At 48.0% G+C, this 15,929-nt stretch overlaps 5 protein-coding genes across 5 annotated transcripts; 3 read left to right on the plus strand and 2 right to left on the minus strand.

Annotated features, from left to right (window-relative positions):
• Positions 1–58: 58 nt before the first annotated feature.
• F5147DRAFT_619722 (uncharacterized protein) lies at positions 59–1,012 on the minus strand. The gene is made up of 3 exons (XM_041432596.1): positions 733–1,012; positions 626–682; positions 59–577 (listed from the first exon to the last, which is right to left on the minus strand). Exons 1-3 carry the CDS (start codon positions 935–937, stop codon positions 465–467), a joined length of 375 nt encoding a protein of 124 aa, XP_041286696.1. The 5' UTR covers positions 938–1,012; the 3' UTR covers positions 59–464.
• Positions 1,013–3,478: 2,466 nt separating this feature from the next.
• F5147DRAFT_722631 (lysophospholipase) lies at positions 3,479–6,240 on the plus strand. Its single transcript, XM_041438923.1, has 7 exons — positions 3,479–3,604; positions 3,658–4,465; positions 4,543–4,677; positions 4,730–4,881; positions 4,930–5,175; positions 5,227–5,268; positions 5,318–6,240. The coding sequence occupies exons 2-7, from the start codon at positions 3,682–3,684 to the stop codon at positions 5,768–5,770; spliced, it is 1,812 nt and encodes a 603-aa protein (XP_041286697.1). The 5' UTR covers positions 3,479–3,604; positions 3,658–3,681; the 3' UTR covers positions 5,771–6,240.
• A 942-nt stretch (positions 6,241–7,182) lies between these two features.
• F5147DRAFT_435038 (cytochrome P450) lies at positions 7,183–9,500 on the plus strand. Its single transcript, XM_041429844.1, has 9 exons — positions 7,183–7,636; positions 7,686–7,703; positions 7,758–7,881; positions 7,934–8,116; positions 8,164–8,259; positions 8,320–8,480; positions 8,538–8,719; positions 8,772–9,175; positions 9,236–9,500. Exons 1-9 carry the CDS (start codon positions 7,278–7,280, stop codon positions 9,290–9,292), a joined length of 1,584 nt encoding a protein of 527 aa, XP_041286698.1. The 5' UTR covers positions 7,183–7,277; the 3' UTR covers positions 9,293–9,500.
• Positions 9,501–10,755: 1,255 nt separating this feature from the next.
• Positions 10,756–13,385, plus strand: F5147DRAFT_822719 (amino acid permease/ SLC12A domain-containing protein). The gene is made up of 12 exons (XM_041443748.1): positions 10,756–10,834; positions 10,893–10,939; positions 11,001–11,083; positions 11,137–11,225; positions 11,283–11,304; positions 11,465–11,495; positions 11,553–11,643; positions 11,697–11,803; positions 11,857–12,118; positions 12,174–12,396; positions 12,458–12,752; positions 12,805–13,385. Exons 1-12 carry the CDS (start codon positions 10,807–10,809, stop codon positions 13,063–13,065), a joined length of 1,539 nt encoding a protein of 512 aa, XP_041286699.1. The 5' UTR covers positions 10,756–10,806; the 3' UTR covers positions 13,066–13,385.
• Positions 13,386–14,490: 1,105 nt separating this feature from the next.
• F5147DRAFT_779808 (uncharacterized protein) lies at positions 14,491–15,852 on the minus strand (the record flags this gene model as incomplete). Its single annotated transcript, XM_041442365.1, has 3 exons — positions 14,491–15,298; positions 15,355–15,754; positions 15,813–15,852. The coding sequence occupies 3 exons, from the start codon at positions 15,850–15,852 to the stop codon at positions 14,491–14,493; spliced, it is 1,248 nt and encodes a 415-aa protein (XP_041286700.1).
• Between the last annotated feature and the right edge of the window lie 77 nt (positions 15,853–15,929).

The following is a 15,929-nucleotide window of genomic DNA, read 5'->3' on the forward strand; positions in this document are numbered from 1 at the left end:
AATAGCAAGTACTGCCACCGGCACAAACATTCATTTTGACACGTATGATACACGATTATTCCTCCGCGGAAGACTGGAAGTCCAAAGGCCGCATACTTTGAATTGATAGTAATGCTACGAGTACTAGTACAGGAAACAACGTATATGATGTCTGTTCAGTAAGTGTAACGTCCGCTTCACAGGTTCAAGTGCCCATGAAAGTCTAATACGCTGTTACCATGCTTGAAACCGTTACGTTGTACCCACCCTTGCTGACACGTGCACTCGTGGCGTAAAGATTTCATCTCACTGCAAATGAAATGCAGAATCCATTGGCGGAATGGAGGGGTCGTTATCGACTGCATTGTGGTCGTCGCAGATGTAGATGGGCGGAGCCCGATGATTCCGGGAAAGGGCAGGGTAGAGATGCGACATGGCACCACGGATATGTATATCGAAGTAGACGCAGTAATACGCAGTTGGGTTTACTTCGACGCATCAACTTGGAGCTCGTCAAGCGGAACACGAACAAGCCGTTCTCCGGTAAGTGGTACGGTGGCGTCACTGGGGTCTGACAAGTGCTGTTCCCGGCTGTTCACTGCAGAATAATCAGATCACAAGCTAATGTGGTCGTAACTTTGCTCACAGAACAAACTCAAACTTTGGAACATGAGAGGCCATTGTTCGAGCACCTGACCATGTACTGTTCGAGAAAATTAATGACGGAAAAGGATCAGGATGATGGGAACAAACCTTGGCCAGCATCGGCCATAACTTCGCAATCATCTGCAAGACCCTCGATGCGTTTAAGGAACAGAGCGCTAGCGCGTTCAAGGGCAGCAACGGCCTCAAACTCTTTCTTTTTCTCCAGTAAGCGTGATGTTGCTGTTGCATTATTGGCCTGCGATGCTAGGGATGCAGCATGTGAAATGCGACTCGGAGCAACAGACTGACGCATGATTTTTATTTGCAAAGGAAGTGATTGTTGAGGACGATGAGCTTATAGCTTTCGTCGTCGTGAGTAACGACGTTGAGACATTTTACAAGTCCGACGCAGCTTACCGACGAAATTAGACGTAAACAGACTCGGACACTTTAACGTTAACATGGCATGTGTACTAATCATCACGATTTAATATTTAGACTTTGAGACACTTTGTACATGCGTCGATCAGCGGATGATAACGATAACATCGTGATGTACATGAACAAAGTGTACGTTGATTCGTTGATTCGGTTCAAACTTCAAAGCTTCAAATTGTCTTCTGCATTATCGGACACTTTTCGAATATCACGCTAATTCGTCATTCAGGTTGCTGTGATGAAGGCCAACTGGAGTCCCTTTGTTTCTGTCGTCGCGCAAAAATTTATCTGGTTAATCGCGTTGGGTTCGTCGTTGTTCCGATGACTTCTTGTCTACTCCTTCGTTGTGTTTAGGTCATCTCTTGTGGTCTCTAAAGCTTGCTTCACTGACCTGCTCTGCAAGTACAACTCCCTGTATTTCTGGTGGCCCTGCTTGGGGCTTCTGCTGCTCTTCCGGGATACTGTAACATCACACAATGACGAGGCGTCTGCTTGCTGAGCCTTGCTCGTGAGGACTAAGACCGTGGTGGTATGCTTGATCGGGGTCCGTGACGCGCTCTTCGATCAACAAAGTGCCTCCTCCAAGTTAATGTCGGCCACCGAATGTTTTTTGGCGCCTGAAATAACACATCGGCGCTGCCTTTGCGCTGGGTGTGGGCGGTTGTTCAAACGACGCAAAACTCACTGTTCCCAACTACTTCTCGTATCCTGCTTCGCTCAAACTTATCCACCAGTGACAGCTATTTTCAATGAGCGAAGACAACCAATCGAGGGATTCGAAACCAGTTTATTTTACAGAAGCCAGCAAATCTAGCGAGGCAATCGCTGGTGGAAGCTCGGTAAGTTGTTCATGAGGATCACTCGAAATTCTGGCGCATGCTTTATCCAGGGCCGACCCCATGATAGAATTCTTCGGATTCTGGGGAAGGTCAAGAATAGTGTGACTGTGAATACTTTGGTGAGTCGACGAAGATGCGTAATTAGTGTCCTGGAATAAGGCTGAGATCGTCCAAAAGCTCTCGAAGGCGTGACCCTCTTCTCCCGAACGCCGACCACGAAGGTGACTCATGAACTCCGAATAACCGGGTGGGTCAGGCGTCGAACATGCTGATCCCCAATCGGCACATTTTGTTGTCAGATAAGCTACAAGCGTATGAATCTACCCTGTGACTCATCTGTCGCATCCACAGCCCAAGATGCACTAGCCAATCTCGAGCCTGCATGTAATTTCCAGGACACACACCATAGACCCCTCAGGATAATCGACTCTGTTGTTATGAAGATTCCAGATGAATAGCCCTTCCTCTCGACAGAAAACGTGTCGAGCTTGATCTGATCCGTATGGCACATGAATTTACACTGGCGGGATTACCGAGATGAGTGAGCTCCTAGCCTTCTCTATCACTCGCATTTAATCAACACAACACATGTAGACCTGTCAAAGTTATCCCTAGGTATTGTCGTACTTTAGTTCACAAGTCGTATAGTACGTACATTTAAATTTGGTTTTTCCAACAACCAACTGTACAGAAAGCCTGACGCCCGACAGTCTTGGCATTGTTGTAACCATGTTTCTGTCTGTCGATAACGTCCGTGTACTTATCATGATGAGGGCATGGGTTCGAGCCCGGGTGGATTGCCAATTGTATCATCTCCTCAAATCAAATTCAAACATTTTGATACTCCGACAAGCTATGGTCTGGAGCTCATACGCACGCTGCTTCAACTTGTTCGACAAAAGTGGCAGTCGCATGTGAGGCTGGTTATTGTCTTGTATGGCTTACAAACCCCTTACAAACCCCAGTTTGTAAGGAAGACAATATATAACCAGCCTTACATGCGAGAACCACTTTTGTCAATTTGAACTTTTTCTCGCGGCGGGCCGCCAACTGCTACATACCGTGATCATCATCACGCGTTCAACTACCATCTTATGTAAATAAACGCTCACATGGGAGGCCTCGCTTCTTCCCACCACTGTTTCATTTCTTGACCAACTTTTTCACCTATTCAATTGGATGCATGGCAAACAGGCGCTCGTCGAAGTAAAATGAACGTGCTCGGCGCGGTATCCAATCGTTGCGAAGCGGATGTAATACGCATTTATTTCTAGTTTCGAACGTTGAGTTTTGGCTGCCTCTCAGGTAAGTTATATTTATGTCCTGGTCCAGAAGCTTGTGATTATGCACCTTACTTATCTGCTGAGCGAGGCGCCATGCGACAATCGCAGAGAGGGCCCTGTTTCTCTCATTTTAGGGAGATTCGCAGCAAGTCTCAAACATCGACTACCCTGGAATGAAGGGCTTTTTTCAAACCATTCAACATCAAGTGCTCCTTCAGAACATCGGTAGCGTTGAGTACGGCGAAGGCGAACTGGTGAGACCGTGCTGGTTCGCCATTAGTTCGGGTCCTGAACTACAGCGAGCCTCACGAGCTCAAGACGTGTTTAATTTGGAGCTGCTAGTCTCACACGTAATACGCAGCAATAGCCCGGAGGTTCACTGAAACGTGTATTCTGCGTCCTGATCATTTAAAGGGCATCGTATGCAACTCTTTACTTGAGGTATCGAATCTGGCTCAAACGACGAAAATTAGCATTCCCTAGTCGCGTATCCGACCATGCTGCGAAATCGCTTTGCTATCTTGTTTGCCCTTTTATCGTGGTTAAACACATTCGCCATGGCTCAGACCGCGGCATCTCAGGCGTACACACCTATTTCTGGGCGATGTCCTGCAGGCTTCAACCTGGTGCGGATGGCTGGTACTCCTGGGAATCAGACCCTCAGTTCATCTGAAGCCTCCTACGTTCAAAATCGCAAGGCCCATGTCCTTCCGCAAGCCTGGAAAACTTACCTATCAAATGTCTTATCTACCAATCCTTTTCTCCCTGATTACGTCTCAAGAATTCTTTCGGGCGCTAGCTCCGAGATCCCAACTCTAGGCATTGCAACGAGTGGAGGAGGATACAGGGCTGCAATCTTTGGTGCAGGAGTGTTGAACGCACTGGATGCGCGGAATTCATCTTCCGATGCCGCTGGAACGGGCGGGTTGCTGCAGGCAGCAACCTATCTGTCAGGATTGTCAGGCTCATCGTGGTTCATCACATCCCTCGCTCAAGCCAATTTCCCTACCATGCAAGAACTCATCTTTGGACCCGCTAATCCCACAGCGTCCAACAGTTCGTGGGGAGGATGGAACGCTGACTATGATATTTTAACGCCAAGCACGAACTCTGCCATAGATACGCAATATTATACGAACCTTGCAGATGAGTTGCTCGGAAAGTACGACGCTGGTTATGTAGTGACATTTGCGGACTATTGGGGGCGTATGCTAGCCAGACATTTTGCCAGTGGTACCTTCTCGTCTAATGTCTTTAACGACTCGTACACCCATGGAGCTGGTATATTATGGTCTGCTGTTGCAAACACGTGAGTTCGCTCCCATTCTGGTGAGTTCGTTAGCTGATCTTGGTTAAAGGACTTCATTCGCAGTCCTATTCAATACCATTCCCAATTGTGACCGCAGACCTTCAAGCTCCGGGTCAGAACTCATCGGAGATTATTGCTGAAGACTACATCCCCTTAACTAATCCCAACATCGAGTTCAATGTCTGTGAGTAAAAGTCACAGTTTTTTGTTCCTGGGCCCTGAACGTATCTGAATAGTTGAAACGGGTTCTTTTGATCCGCAGCTTTCTGCATTCGTGCCAACCAAATATTTGGGAACGACAAATAACAGTATCTGTGTCACCAACTATGATCAATCTGCGTTTATTGCTGCGTCATCTTCTGAGCTATTCAATGAGGCCAATTTCACTGTGAGTTCTGTTCTCTTATCGTTTATGCACGTCTGAACTAGCTGGCAGAATACCTTCAATTCGGAGTTTGGGCCCATTTTAGCTCTTATGGCGGATCTTATGCCTGAACCCCATGTTGAATACGACATTGCTTCTTGGCCAAATCCATTCTATGGTGTAGCGCCAGACACCTTTATTGATTCGACGCAAACGAACCTGAATATGGTGGACGGTGGTGAAGATGGTGAAGTTATCCCGCTGCAACCCCTCCTGGTGAAGGCACGTGGCGTCGATGTCATTTTCGCTATCGATGCAGTAAGTAGTCTTCCTACAAACATGGCGATCTTCAGCTGATCTTCAATTCAGACCGATGATATCAACGGCTTCGCGGATGGCAGCTCTTTGATTGTGAGCATACACGATTATCAAATGACTTTCGCATCTGAATCCTCGCTAGGCCACGCAAAATCGTAGTTCGCTTTATCCCTCTGCTTACTCATTCCCCCCTGTTCCCACTTCTATGGGAGAATACACCGCACAAAACCTGACTACGCGCCCGACATTTTTTGGATGCAAAACGACCAGTTTGAACACAAGCACCCCGCTTCTCATATACCTTGCTAATGGTGGTCCACCCGACGGCGAAGCTCCCCTCACCAACACCTCGACGTCTCAAACTTCCTATTCGTCATCGGAGATCCAGGCAATGCTTACCCAGACCTTTGTTATCGCGACCCAGGGGTATCCAGAGAAAGAAGCAACGAAGGATCCGTATTGGCCGTCGTGTCTCGCATGCGCTGTCGTCGACCGTGCAAGGGAGCGAGCAGGAGTGGAAAGAAGTGGCATTTGCTCTACCTGCATGGACAGGTACTGCTGGGATGGAGACACACTCACAACTGCTGCATCCTAGAGCGGCGTCATAGTATAGGCTATGCATTCGGGCAGCTTAGCGCTTTCGAGGTGACTTCGGCTATTGTGTCATGCTGATGATGTGAAATCAATTTGTGCAGGCGGACACAGTCTGAGTTTTCATTGTCAGGATTGATTCATTGACAATGAATGCTTTTGGTTACTGTTGGCTGTTAACGAATTGGACGCGATTATTGGCATGACGTTTGCTTTTGCTGGTTTGGGGGATACGGCGGTGTCGGGCCCTACTGATCATTTTTGATTCAGCGATGGCGGATCCACGTCACAAGTATCAGATACGATGACCACTGGCAAGAATTTCAAACGTGCGGCTACTAACTAGACCTGCGGTGTCGATGCTGACAGGAGCACGAAGCCGAGCTGTCATTGTTAGGCAAGAATGGGCAGAACTTTACATCCATACAGACGAATTTGTGATCCTCCAATCCACTGAAAGGCCTGCTGTCCTCAGTTGTCATTATAAGTTGAACTGCTTGCACTCTGTTGAGCGAATATGATCCGGGGTTGCGGCCTTCGGCAAGCTCCAGACGAAAAAGGCAACCACGTGTTGTTTAGAAACTCCGCGAGCCGTCGATAGATGGCAAAGTTGGGTACTGAGCGTTGCGTATCGGCCTCACCCCGCTCGTCCTCGTGCTGCTTTCTCTTCCAACCTCTCGTCATATGGCACAAGCGATGCTTCCTATACTAAGGACGATGCAAATTTCCCCGGATGGATAGATTGACTTAGATGAATCCCAGAATTAAAACCAGTTGTCCTCGGAATCAGTCCTCATGGCAAACGAATCGCTGACGTTTAACGGCGTGGTCTGGTTTACTGGTCCGATACGGTGTCGTCTGTGTTCTACTGTTGCCTTTGATACGTGATGTCATCCTGTTGATGACGGATACTAGCTTTCTGTTCTGCCAACCTGATCATTTGATCTGTTCAAATCATTGTAGTGGCGCCCGCTATGATAGCCCGGAACATGATGCATAGCAGCCTACTCTTCAAGGCGATTCTATCACTTGCTAGAGAAGTTGCCATTTACTGTGATCGTCAGGTCCTTCCACAGTCCTCGTTTCTTGTCGAGTTATGAGGTCTTCCGTATCGTTGGTCTTGGCTGTATGTACTGGCACGTATTATCGTCTTCAATTTGTTCCCAGAGCGACTGTTACTAATGAAAATTCCGTCTCGTAGCCAAAGCGAGTGTCACGGAGGCGAGGGAGCCAGAAGAGGTATATGGTATCCCGGAAGTAGATTACTTGCGAGTCCATTTTGGGATGGAGGAATTGACGTCCAACCGCCATCGGCGACATTCCATTGACCAAGTGTGACCGCGATTTGGATATGTTTTAGTCACACTTTATGGATGGTATATATACCAGCTACATTCTGAATTCCTCATAGGCGTCCTCTCTTTTCGTTTCCCCTCTATCACTTGTGTCCGCCCACGACGCAGGCCTCTTTTTTGTTGTCTTTGTTGGATTTCCCATTTGCTACACCCACCATGGACTTCACCGCTACCGCTGCGTTTCCCATCTCAGTTTCTTGGATAACCCACAACATCGCTCTCGCCGCTCTTTCTCTTTCTCTGGTTTACCTTGTCTCTCGCGCTATATACGACCTCTTTCTTTCCCCGCTCAGCTCGATACCCGGTCCTTGGTTTGCCGCCGTCTCTAACTTTTGGATTACAACACACGTCTTGCGCCTCCAACAGTGCAAGACCAACCACCGCCTTTTCGAGAAATATGGCCCTGTCGTTCGAATTGGTCCAAACAAGGTCATCTTCAAAGATCTGACATCCATGAGAAGCGTCTACTCAGTCCACAAATTTGACAAGAGCACCTTCTATAAGAGTCTTTTAACGTGCGTTTGTCTTGTATTTGACCCGATTTTAGCTCACCAGTCCATTTAGCAACGAGAATGATCACGCGTGAGTGCACAATGCAATCTGCTAAATGCGCATATATGCTGATTTTCTGACCAGTATGACAACATTGGACCATGCGGGACATGTCACACGACGAAAGGGCTATGCTCCTCACTATGCCCCGGTCAATCTCGCTCTTTTTCAGCCCGAGGCGCATGATTATACCCTCGAGCTTGTTTCGGTATGCCCCTGGAAATGAGCATGACGTTTCCCTTTTGATGCGCCTATTCCAGGTTCTAGAACATATCGGAGGCAAACATTCTTTGGATTGTCTTGCATTGTTCCGCCATTATATGGTTGACGTTATTATTGCGTCTTCCCATGGCTACCGACAGGGTGCTCTCAGTAAATGGATTGCGGGTGTGGAGGATTCTATGGCCACTGCGATCGCGGATTTCCCAAAGCGAGGCATTATCGTAAGGCGATCGACCTTGCATCAAAATTAGACTGACAGGGGTTGCAGAGAAGCGTGGTACCCCCTTGGGTGTGGGATATGATCTGCCGTATCCCCAACAACCGGTGGCGGCAGATGTGCGATTCTGATAAGATTATGGGCGAGGTTGTTCCCTCTCTGTATCTTCAATGCGGTCAATGAAGCTGATTCTCGTCTCTTCTCAAGTTCGTTGGTGCACGCGTATACGAGATGCGAGCAGAGTTAAATGCAGGAAAACTTGGTGAATCTGAGAAGATTCCGATGTTACGACGCCTTCTCCAGCACAAGTATTCCTCTGAACAGGCCATGCCCGACCACGATATCATTTCAGAAATGATGGGACATATGTATGCATTTATCTCTCATTCGACTGTCTATAGTGCGAGCTAAATTGATACCCCTAGGATCGCAGGGTCTGATACTACATCAAACTCGTTGTCCTACTTCTTTTGGGAGCTTAGCCGCAGGCAAGATATTATGATGAAGCTTCAGGCCGAACTGGACCAAGCGATGCCTGATCCGCATGCTATCCCTGATATCACTCTCTTGCAGAAGCTTCCTTACCTGAACGCTTTCGTGAAAGAAGGTCAGGCTGCGCTTCGCTTTAATTTACATCTTCCTCATTACGCATGTCATAGGTCTTCGGTTGTACAGCGCCGTACCAAGTATTCTCGAACGCGTCGTTCCATCTTCTACATCCAAAAATGGCGCCATTAATGAAGCTTTTGATCTTATGGGTTACGCACTTCCTCCTGGTACCATCGTTGCCACCCAAGGCTGGTCTATGCACCGCGATGCATCTATCTTCCCTTCTCCGAAGACCTTCCTTCCTGAGCGCTGGCTCGAAAGACCTGGGAACGCTGAACATCTTTTCAAGATGGCACAATTCCTCATGCCATTCGGAACAGGCTCGCGCGTCTGCGGAGGCCAGAATTTGGCGCAGATGATGTTGAGGATCGCAGTGGCTACTGTGGCGAGGAACTTTGATGTTGTGGCTCCTCCTGAGACCAACGAGCGAAGTATGGAAATCAAGGACTCCTTTGTAATTAACTATCTTTGTGATCACTGTCCGAGGACTTGACTCAAGTGCCTTTTTCTACAGGTTATCTTTCCTGCTTCGATGGAATGCAAACTGACATTCGTCCCACGAGCTCAGTGAGCTCTCCGGCGATTCATCTACCATCACTACGACCCACCACGAGCGTACACGCCTCATAATTTCTCCCCATTCTTTTCCTATTCCTACATTAGTCAATAGAGCTCTTATAATCGGCTAATATTCCTCAACGTGGGCTGGCTACCCTGCGAAACCCTCGTCGAACCTGCTTTCGTTGTAGTAGTGTGGATACACTCTTGGTTTTCACGATGCTATGCAATCGTATTACTATGGTATTCGGCTGGCCCCATGTATGTAGATCAATACCCACTTTGTGTCTCTAGTTTTGGCATCTGATACTAGTGTGGAGTGATGTCCTATCTGACTTTGTTTGTGGAATGGTAACCCCAGACTCCGATGGACTCAACTTCGTGGCCTCGTAGAACATGATGCATAATTCGCCGCTTTACATCAGGAGTAGGTGATGAATATATCATACTTTAGCAACTTGAGTTAACTTCATTGTCCAGGTTTAGTGCCCGAAGTCCTGGCCGAATATTAGGAAAGTGGTCTTTAAACTACCATTCCAGCGTTTTCTGTCACTATATTGTCCACTTAGAACCGACTGCCTCGGAGAGGAGCACGTTAATAGTCGTCCCACTCCCGTATCCAACATCAAGCAACATCATAATTAATCCTTGAAGATTCCTTATGCATCAAACGGCTTATGTTCCAAGGCCAAGCCCAGCGTGCAAACTTGTAAATCGATATATAATTAAAAGGTGATTTTACTACGCGTTGTAATTGGTATCCGAAGCTGTGCTTTCTGTGCTCTCGGGATACTAACCTGACATGGTATGTAAGGCTCGAAGGCGACGGCGCAATAGAGAAGAATGGTTCGCAAAGTCAGGTTCAAAACACACTACTATCAACTGTATTTAGGTCAAGTGACGAGACAGTAGATATGGGTAGATGCGAGAACGGGAAGAAAATAGAAAGCAGAGTCGGCTGATGCAGTGACATATGTCGAGTAGCTATATGTGATGAGCGTAGTTGTGAGTTTGACAGAAATCGCACTGCAAATTCGGAGTCACTACTGCAGCTGATCGCTTAATTTTGCAATCAGCCGTAATGGAACAGATATCGGACGCCGTCCCGTACGCCGTACGGGGGCTGTTCGGTAGCGCCATGATCCATCCTTACACTGCTCTATCCTTGAGCGCTCTATATATGTGACACTAGTCTGATTCTGGAGTGCTACTTGAGATCTTGGAATCTGTTCAATTTCACCACTCGACACGCAAGACCACCAAGACCGCACAAGACTCTTTATCGGCGTTATATCAATCCAGGTAGTGTCTAATAGTTCCACTGAAATTCGTCGACTAGTACCTACTAGAAGCAAGTCAACAGCTCCGAGACGTTTTGCGATGAGCGACATTGAAAAAGATGCAAAACTTCCAGACGAGGCTCCAGTGGATGATGAAGTTGCATCTAAGGCCTTGCCTAGCAGTGGTTGGAAGAGGTTCATTGTTGGGTCCAGCAACGCGCCTGCTGAGAATGAAACAAAGAGGGCAATGCAAAGCAGGCACCTGATGATGATCGGTGAGTATTCGTTTGAAGCAATGGTCATGTACTGAAAGTCTTTCTGGAATCTACGTAGCAATCGGAGGGACCATCGGGACGGGTATTTTCTTGAGCGCTGGATCTGTGAGTGCTTTGTTCTTATGTGAGCGCGTCCTTTTGTTGCTACTTTAACTCTTTTGCCAAGGCTATCGCTTTGGCCGGGCCAGGAAGTGCTCTGCTCTCGTATGTTGTTGTTGGGATGTTTGTGTACAGCGTCGTGATCGCTTTGTATGTTTTCAACATCACATCATCATATTCGGACTGAATGAAAAAAATTGAAGGGGCGAAATGTCTGCCATGTTCCCTGTATCAGGTGCTTTCTCCGTCTTTGGTAGTAGATTCGTCTCTCCCGCGCTAGGATTTACGTTGGGTACTGTACTTCCACCTTGATGTCTCCTCGTGCTGACTGGAGGATTTCTGCGAACAGGATGGAATTACTGGTTTCAGTGGTACTTCTACTTCTAAGATAAATTGCAGGTTCATTGACCATTCTGACGTTATGCATCCATTTTTGTTCAGGAGTCTTTCAATACGTGAGTATCACTTCTGTCCTATTTCGTTATTTTGAAGAGGTGATTGACTTACTCGTTTGTCGTGGTTTTTAGCCAGCGAGCTGACTGCTGCTGCGATCATCCTACAGGTAAGTTGGTTTATTACTTACCATTTCCCGGAAATTGCTGATAGGACGTTTAATCAGTTTTGGGCGCCGCAAGTCCAAGCCTGGGAATGGGCCCTCGTCATTATTGTCCCTGTTTTCTTACTTCAACTGATCCATGTTCGAGCTTACGGTGCGTAGTTGGTGAGCATGTGTGCTAGCTGTCCTAACACTGAACTTCAACAGGAGAGTCCGAGTACTGGTTTGCTCTCGTCAAGGTCCTTATGATCATAGTTTTCATCTTTGTCGGGCTCATCTACGACTGGGGTGGAATAAAAGGACATCCTGGACCCGTAAGCAATGCACGGCGTTCGTCAGCAGTATGGCTACTGATATCCTCTTGAAGGGTTTGTCGAATTTTCAGAAGGGCCAAGCTTTCATCGGTGGCTTCCAAAATTTTGCTCAGACTTTCGTTTACGCCTTTTACTCTTTCGGCGGTGTTGAACTGGTGGCAGTTGCCGCGGGAGAGTCTGTTCGACCTCATAAAACTGTCCCTCGGGCTATCAAGGCTACTTTCCTCCGGATAGTCCTCTTCTACATCTTGACCATCCTAACCATTGGACTTTGCATTAACTGGCAAGACCCTACCCTACTCCGTGCAGCAGACGGTGAGTGATGAATCTGGAGCGGAATCCACCACTCATCTCTTCGATTTGCCATCAGAGTCGGACGTGACAGCCTCGCCACTGACTGTGGTGTTCCAGCGTGCTGGGTTCGGTGCTGCTGAACACGTCGTGAATGCTGTCCTCTTGACCGCGGTTTTATCCGCTACAAATTCGTGTTTCTACGCGAGTTCACGCATGCTTCTCTCATTAGCCAGATCTGGTCAAGCCCCTCGCATCTTTGGCTGGGTAGATGGTCGAGGCGTTCCTGTGCCTGCGCTCATGTGAGTTTGCACTACCGCTTTATGGCCGTAGAATGCAACGTTGACAATATTTTTGATGTAGCATGGCGCTTGCAGTATCATTCGTGACGTTCCTTACGACAATTTGGGGGGAGGGGCTCGTGTTCACTTGGTTGCTCAATCTCACAGGAATATCAGCTTTGCTTGTGTGGTGCTCGATAGGTCTCATTTCTCTGCGTTTTCGTGCGGCATATCGAGCTCAGGGGCGCTCGTTGTTGGATTTGCCTTATACCCAGCCTTTATTCCCGTTGTTGCCTGCTGGAGTTGTCATACTAGCCTTACTGATGTTCATCGCGGAAGGATATTCGGCGGTCAAAGAACAGCCATTGCAAGCCGAGGTATGCGCCACCCTTTGTTGTTACAGCCTTCATCTCACCGCATTCACGCCAGAACGTCGTCGCCACATACATCGGCGTTGCCCTTTACGTTGTCCTATACCTCGGCTACGCCATCTACGAGCGATACGGACTTGGAATCCGGCAGCATTTCGTGCCGTTGCTTGAGGTAGACTTACAAACTGATGCTGTTTGGAAACCTGGAGAAGGTGCAATGATCCGAGATCATGAAGGAAAAGATGAGGAGGAAGCTGCTGTCACGGTAACCCCTGGGTGGCGAACTTGGCTATCTCACGCAGCTACACATATTTATTGACTACTCAATTGAAGCTAGGCTTCAAGCCTCCGGAACATCATTACCTCTTGTGTCCGAGCAATGTCAGTCGTTGGCGTGATCGACTGTTTTCAGTATGTTGGAGGCGCCAAAGCTTTCCTTTACGCCATCCGCAGGCCATGGCAAAACATGCGCTGTGGGCATCTTGTGGCAAAGAGCCTGGAAGCGCCATCATTGGTATGATCCACTACACAGGCTTCCACAACATAGGAGTATAAAAAGGCGAACGTTCTTGACGAGCTTCTCCATCCCATCTCACCATCGTTTTACTCCGTCTTCGCAAGTATAATGTGCAAAACCTCATGGTCGCTCACCTACTGTACCGAATGCCGGATCGTGACTTCAAATGATAGATACGTCGACGAGGTGTGCTCATGGCAGAAAAACATCGAGAGAGCTCGACAAAAGGGCTCGGTCGAGCATGTCAAGGACTGGAAGGCGTTGTGCAAGGTAACTGGAACGCAGAGGCGCGGTCCTTCAGTTTGGTTGCCTGGCTGTGCATATTGTTGATGTAAGGAGATTTTAATTTGACTGGTTGACCTCGTACTCATGACCGCTTCACAGATACCGCGTATAGCAGCACTCGTGAAGAAGGGGACAGGTGTATTTATGGGCATGATTTGTGTTCGAAACTTTACAAATATTCGCATTGTAAACTCAATTGGAAATGCATATGAGACATGGGCCCAGGAGGCCATGGCCATGTCTCATCGAGATGGGAATGGTTTGCATTGCACTACAATCTGGCAGCGAGCCACTGATGAATAAGCACAATGCGACGTGCCAGTGTGGACGGTCCAGGCCAATGCATATTTTCTGCGATGACTCCTACGCACACCTCCATTGAAGGCCAGTGGGTCTTGTGGCATGGCATGCACGCCAGTTCGAGGTATAAGTACAACACGATCACCACGCCACCACAAACATAGGTGAAAGAACTTATCCTTCAGTGCTCACCCAAACACGCCACTATCCTTGTCATGTGCGAAATCATAGAGTCCCAATACGTCTATGTTTGCCCATGCAAGCGCATGGCTGGGCCTGTTAAGACTCAAGTCTCCAAATGCGAGAAGAGGAAAGGAAAAGAGCGAGTCTGGAAGCACTGGGATGCTGCTGGACGGCGTGGCCAGGAACCAGCAATAACATGCACGAGCATGTCGGTGGAAAGAAAGCTGCCGTATCATTTGCCTTGTCGGGATTGTTTTCAACGCTATTTCCGAAGGTAGATGTCGTCACATTCCTCACTATCGATGCTGATATTTCTTCCCAGATGAGCATGTTGTTTTGAACGTGACCGGAGCCCATTCAAAAGCATATTCGTATCATCTAAGATATAAAAATTTGAGCTGTAGCACCAGAGCAGGACTCGAGGTGAAACTTACAGATACTTGAATACATACGGTCATTTCATGGAGCCTCGTGGAGCATCTTTGCGAGCGTGCCCATCATCTTAAGATATACAGACGCCGACGCCGAGGCACCTTTTCCAATAGCCCCGACAAAGTTCGCCAACTTCCCTTTCTCGAATCCTAGCTGATAGTCTGATAAATACTTGGCAACAGTTGTGTCCTTGATTCCCGTCAGCTTACTCAATTCGTTGCGAAACCTGAGTGAGCCAGGCTCATACTTCTTTCCTTCAACAAGGGCCACGTATAGTCCTATGAACGTTTGAGGGCGCCCGTTGACAACGAGGAGCTCTGGATAAGTGAAGTACCGATACAGTTTGCCGACGAAGATAACTCGTGGATGTGTGGGGCTGGCTTTGGTTTCCGGGTTAGAAAGATCAAGTCCAATGCGTGGAGAACGGAACACGGGCGAGGCCGCAAGGCTCGATGCAGGTCGCTTGCGCAAGTACATATAAACGCTCCTCGGTTGGCTCGGGGCCGAAAGGGCAGCGATGTCCCCTTGCCATTTAACAGACACAAGCTCGCTGATGTTCGAAGCATTGCATACGCGCAGAATCTCATCGACGAGGAGTGAGGGCCCTGAGATGACCTTTTGGTCGTGAAATCGACGTATGGTGCGCAGAAGAGCACCACCTCGCAATGTTCCCGATGTGGTGCGAACCTCCGCGCTAGAAGACGTTTGCGTGCACGCCGGGCCACCAAATGTTAAATCAAGGCCTTTACGTGTACCACCCCGATAGCCTCCTGCTACAGTTGCAACAAGATTGGCTTGCGACGAGTTTGAGCGTTTCGGTGCACGATGAAAATACCTGTGAGAGCCAATTTGAACTATTTCTTATACGAAAACTCAAGAGTCAATTCTCACCACTGCCCGCTGTGCTCTTGCTCTGCACTTCCATGAGTGAATGGGTCCTCGTGACAGCCTGATTTCTGGAGGTAAAATTCTAGTTCAAGGATCTCATAGTCCGTCTGAGAACTGCCATGAATGACTGAAAGATAATATTGGGATAATAAAGCGCTTGAAATCGAGTCAAAACGAGCCGATATGTCATCCTGAGAGCATAACGAAGTTAGGTCAAGCAAAGAGTTGATAGTATCTTCGCTGGCATCGGGTAGTGCTGGACATAAAGCGTTTGAACGAGGATCTGCAAGTTCACTTTGGGTATCTTTTTCAACAGCGCTGCTAATTCCAACGTTAACGGAAGATATCGATAAAGGTCGATCAATCTGCTTGGGAATTTTCGTCCGGTGAGTTGGTATCTGCTCTAAAAATGATGTGAGAACCGTGACCGTACAACGCGTGTGTTGGAATTTCGTGCTGACCATCATCAGGATCCTGGTCCTCCCTCCCTCGCTTCACCATTAATACTTCCTCTGGCAGAAGACCGGCAATGAGGCGTCCCACAGGCCAGTGAAACCGAGTCTTCAAGGGCAAGTACG

This window comes from Suillus discolor, assembly GCF_016758755.1.
Source record: "Suillus discolor strain FC423 chromosome Unknown F5147scaffold_93, whole genome shotgun sequence".
NCBI classification, from domain to species: domain Eukaryota; kingdom Fungi; phylum Basidiomycota; class Agaricomycetes; order Boletales; family Suillaceae; genus Suillus; species Suillus discolor.